The sequence below is a fragment of the Mus pahari genome, chromosome 11 (assembly GCF_900095145.1).
Source record: "Mus pahari chromosome 11, PAHARI_EIJ_v1.1, whole genome shotgun sequence".
In the NCBI taxonomy this organism is placed as follows: Eukaryota; Metazoa; Chordata; class Mammalia; order Rodentia; family Muridae; genus Mus; species Mus pahari.
The window spans coordinates 26,745,201-26,750,574 of NC_034600.1; the positions used below are offsets into that span (position 1 = coordinate 26,745,201).

Below are 5,374 nucleotides of genomic sequence, written 5' to 3' on the forward strand. Positions count from 1 at the left end.
TACCAGACTGAATTTCCTAAGTGACTGAAGTTGGTATTTAAAATAAAAAGTATGCTCTGTTCTCAGGCATACCGAACTAAGTGTCTGTCTTATAAGTCCCTGTAGGTAGCCCTGGAGTAATTACATGAACTTGCTGTTCCAAAGTGAAGGTATTAATAAAACTAATTTAGCCCTGTTCCAAATATATGCTTTATACATATTATGTTCCAAATATATCCTTTAAGCACATCAGTTTGTATTTTCCAAAATGAGCAGTTTCCATGGTGCTTTGAGATTGACGAATTCCTTTGCTATAAGTAATTTTCATTTAGCTTTTCAGAGCAACACCAGAGAAGACAGCACTCTCAATCCTGAGTTAAACATGAGAAAATCAGGATCACAAACGATGAGAGACTCAGAACCCACATTAGGACGACAGAGTTCATGGCTTAAAGTGGCTGTAGCGCCCTGGGAAGCCAGACCACCAGGGATTATTTTTGACTGAAAGTTTGCTTGATTTTTCTTTTCCTTTTTTTTTTTTTTTTGTTTTTTCAAGACAGGGTTTCTCTGTGTAGCCCTGGCTGTCCTGGAACTCACTTTGTAGACCAGGCTGGCCTCAAACTCAGAAATCCACCTGCCTCTGCCTCCTGAGTGCTGGGATTAAAGGCGTGCGCCACCACCGCCCAGCGCTGATTGATTTCTTCTTGGGTAGAGTGTTAAAAAAAAAGACTTGCACGGCCCTCAGGCAAATGACTGAAGAGCGGGGCTGGCTGGGAGGTGAGGAGACTGTCTCTCTTCTTCAGACTTCCTGTGAGTAATACTATCGATTTCCCTACAGCGTATCACTTCCTACTGCTTTTATGCAGAGGAAGGTTATCTGGAAACGTTGTATCACACACCACTTAAATGGCTAATTCAACTTTAATCAGCATTGACCCAGTCTAGGGATAAGAATAATTATCAACAAAGAGCTGCTACTGAGAGTCATTATATTGTATGTATATATAAAAAATTTATAATTTATATACTAATGGATATGAGAGAGCTGCCAAAATTTGGCCTATTGTGTCAGTAATGACTTTAAAAAACAGCAACCTGGAATTCTAAATCATTAAAATTTAGATCATTAAGTTGTTCTGTGCAATTAACAAATACCCAGCTCATCTAACACCATCAGGTAAACAAAATCCCGTTTATCATAAACATTCTCAAGTCAAGTGAACATATAGTAAAGTCATTTGAAACCTTAAAGTCACCTTAAAGCCAATCTAGGAAACCTCAATTGAGAAAACACCTCTATAAGATCAGCAGTAGGCAAGCCTGTAGGGCATTTTCTTAATTAGTAATCAGTGGCAGGGGTGGGGTGGGAGTGTTGGGGTGGGGTGGTGGTAAGCCCACTATGGGTGGCACCATCCCTAGGCTGCTGGTCCTGGGTTCTATAAGAAAGCAAGCTGAACAAACCATGAGGAGCAAGCCAGTGAGCAGTGCTCCTCTGTGTTCTCTGCCTCAGTTCCTGCCTCCAGGTTTCCACTGGAGTTCCCTCCCTGACGGGCAGGGATTAGGATATGCAAGCCAATAAAACCCTCCTTCCCCACCCCCCAAGCTGCTTTGGTCACAGTCTTTATCAGCAATAGAAAGCAAACCAGAATAGTTCCAAACCAGCCCAGGCCACCTCCATTACTGCCGTCTCCCCAACCAAAGCACAGCACTGAGAAAGGACACCAAGGGGGATCTGAACTCACTGAGAACGGACACCAAGGGGGATCTGAACTCACTTTCTTTTCAGGTTGTCTACACAGGTCTTGATGTAGGTGTCGTAATAATTGATTTGATCTTCATAAAACGCTGCCTTCTTATTAAGTGCGTTCAGGGTCTGCTGAAGTTTCGACAGCTCAGCTTTTCGAAGCTTGCGGTGGATTCTTTGATTTCGAATATCCTGGAACAAGTAAAGGCTATATAATGACGGGCTGAAGCGAGCCTGCTTCTTGCTTCTTCTAAAGACTGATACTTTAGAAGAAGAAAAAGCAGGCAGCAGGCCAGCGTACAACTGCTGATTATGGTTTATCTCAGGCACCTACCTCATCATATATATTAACACAACACAACACATTGTTATCATTTTCTGCCTCAGAACTGGAAAACGTCCAATTTGTATTTTAAGAGGGTTACTAAAGTTTATTTTCACACACACACACACACACACACACACACACACACACACACACACACCCAGTGAGGGAAGTAGGCTGGGGAGATGGATCAGTCAATAGAGTGCCTTTCCAGGGACTTGAGTTCAGATCCCTAATACTCACATACAGCCTGGCATGGTAGTGCCTATGTGTAGCCCCAGAGCTGGGGGGCAGGGGCAGGGAGACCTGGAGGGCTCGTTGGCTAACCAGTTAGCTAGCTGAAACTGCTGTGGATTCAGGTTCCGGAGAGACTTGTCTCAAAACTAAGGTAGCAAGCTATGAAGAATGGCACCCAGTGTTAACCTCTGGATTTCATCAACCTACTCAGAGAAGAGTATAGACACACGCACACACACACACAAATACTTCACAGATACATAAAAACACACATTTTACAGACATCCTCCCCTACTAAATTGAGAATCACCAAATAGTTTAAGGAAAAAAAAAGCTTTTAAAAAGGCGCAAAAGGCTGGGATGTAGCTCAGTTGGTAGAGCGCTTGCTCAACAGCATGCATGAAGCCCTGGGTCCGACAAATTAGGCACAATGGCGCACACCTGTCACCCCAGCACGAGGGAGGCCAAGGCAAGCAAGCAGTTCAGAAGTTCAAAGTGTTCCTGGAGGAGATGAAGAGCTAGAGAGCAACTGGGAAGACAGGACACTCCATCACCAAGTCAATAAAGGAAAAGGGAATCCAAAGAAGACATTAGCTGGAGAGATGGGATTTCTTCAGACGGCTTTGAACTTTCCTCTTTGGAGAATATTTTAAGCCCCAAAAGTTAATTAAAGTTTACGTAGTATCTCCCTTTAGCGATGGCTCTCATGACTTGAGAAGATTGAAAACTGAAAACTTCCAATTGACTAAGACTCCATTTCTACAGCTCCACACTGAATTTGAACAATTTCTTTGTAATGAGTATATTTAGCCTTTTATCACTCCCTGAGCAATATATGTAGCACATATTTACACAGCACTTTGATTATATTTGCATTTGTAAGCACGTACATACTATATGGGATTATGATTTAGAGTGTATGGGAAGGACACTCTCTCTCTCTCTCTCTCTCTCTCTCTCTCTCTCTCTATATATATATATATATATATATATATATATATATGCATGCCATTGTGATGGCACACACTTGTTGGTCCCAGCCACTTTAGGAAGATGGCTTGAGCCCAGGGGTGAGTCAGTCTTGGCAACATGAGGAGACACATTTCATTTTACTTTTTAGCAAAACACACGTAGGAGGATGTGAATAGCTCAAATGCAAACATTCCACACTTTATATAAGAGACTTGAACATCCATGTTATCAGCTGGAATCCTAAACTCAGTTCCCTTCAGATAGCAAGAAGATTTAAATAGAATACAGTTTTTTTTGTCTTCCTGCTCATAGATTATGAGAGTCATGTTAAAACTAAACGTGCAGATCTAGGTTTAAAAAGTCATTCAGTAAGGGCCGGGGAGAGTTCTCAGTAGGTAAAAGCACTTGCCACCGAAGCCCAGTGACTTGCGTTTGAGGCCCAGAACCCACGTAAAAACTCAGATGTGGCAGCATACAGCTGTAATTGCAGTGTTCCTTCTGTGAGATGGGAGCTGGAAACCAGAGTTGGCTGGAAGCTCGTGGGCCAGCTAGTGGGGAGGACTCTGCGCAGCAGACATGAGAAACTCTGCCTCAAAAAGGTAGGAGTTGAGAACCCACAAAGGTTGTCCTCTGACCTCCCTCTACACATACACTGTGGAACGTATGTGCTGATGCTCAGACTCAGACACAAACATTTTCTCTCTCTCTCTCTCTCTCTCTCTCTCTCTCTCTCTCTCTCTCTCTCTAAATAAAATTTAAAATAATCCAGTAAACTATGAGAACATTTCACTTGAGAATGGTGTCTTTTTCATACAACGTTTCCTTTGTGAACAGATTAAAACCAACTGTTTCAGGAACTCAGAGGCAGATTCCCAAACACCTACTGAAATAAAACTTCACTACTAAACAGAGCCTCCTCAATGACGATGGCAAACAGTTCTGAGTTCTCTGTCTCATATTCTCAAAGAGAACTGGTCTCCACCCACACCTTGAAAAGAAAGGATGGCTTCTTTCCATTACTCAGGGCAGGAGAAATAACCCTTCTGCTAAAGTGACCATGCCTTCCAGGGGATGACAAAGAAGGTGTTCCTCTAATCACTTAACTGCCTTTAAGCTCAGAACCACATGAATGTGTACATTTGAGTCAAAAGAATGAAATGTCCTTTTTTTTTACCCAAATATGTCCTTCCTTATCCTCTGCAAACAGATCTCAACCACTTCCTGCTTCCTTGCACAAACTTGAGATCACTTTCCCAGGAAAACTCTTGAGTGCAGAAAACGTGCCATGAGAAACAAAAACAAACCTTTGAGTCTGAGCTGGGGCAAGGTTCAACCTGCTTCAAAGCAAATTCCTAGGGACATAATGTTACCATCTCAACGGCAGCTCTGAAGAACAGTGGAGACTTCACGACAACCAGCTAACAGTGAAGAAAACTCCATTTCCCAATGTCATAAAACAAGCAAGCAAGCAAAAAAAAAAAAAAAAAAAAAAAAAAAGAAAAACCCCAAGTAGCCATGGCTTAACGTTGCACCAGCACTGCTTGTCACACACCCAGAGTGTTCACCCTGGTGTGTTTGAACTCTCCTCCTGGCCTGGGGGAGCTGTATCTATTCCTTATAGAAGCCACAAATCCCTGACACCTTTAAACATTCTGAACACTAAGGAAAAAGAAAACACTAAGTCCCTATGCCATTTCCCAGGATGCCCCGCATGTGCGAGCAAAGGTCTACGTGGAAAAGAAAGCTATCCCCAGATACCTTGGCAATCTCGTTGAGAATGTCTTGGTACTTGTTTTTGGAAGACACGTGTCCAGTCTGCTCCAGTGTCCGCAGATTCCTCTGTATCTTCCTCTTCTTTTGCTCGAGAGGCAGGCAAGCATCTTCTATCACGGCTTGGCTCTGCTTCCCTTCCTCCGGGGTCCTGGAGTCTACGACGGCACGGCTCTCCATGTCTTTGGTGTGCTCTAGTTCCTAAAGAGAGAATATCAGCATGTCACTTTTCCTCTAATCCCTCCATGTCACAAATATGAAGTCTAAAGATCGGCACTTCGATGTGCTCTTTGTGGTTTTGAAGGAAACTCTGAAAGAAAAGTCATTTCCAAAAAAAAAAAAAAAAA

At 42.8% G+C, this 5,374-nt stretch overlaps 1 protein-coding gene across 1 annotated transcript in view; it reads right to left on the reverse strand.

Moving 5' to 3' along the window:
* Iqgap2 (IQ motif containing GTPase activating protein 2) overlaps nt 1–5,374 on the reverse strand; it is a 264,615-nt gene that overhangs the window by 2,985 nt on the left and 256,256 nt on the right. The window contains exons 31-32 of the mRNA XM_029544180.1: nt 5,016–5,228; nt 1,755–1,915 (exon numbers count right to left, since the gene is read on the reverse strand). Of these exons, the coding sequence (XP_029400040.1) occupies nt 1,755–1,915; nt 5,016–5,228 (374 nt within the window). The remainder of the gene's footprint in view (nt 1–1,754; nt 1,916–5,015; nt 5,229–5,374) is intronic.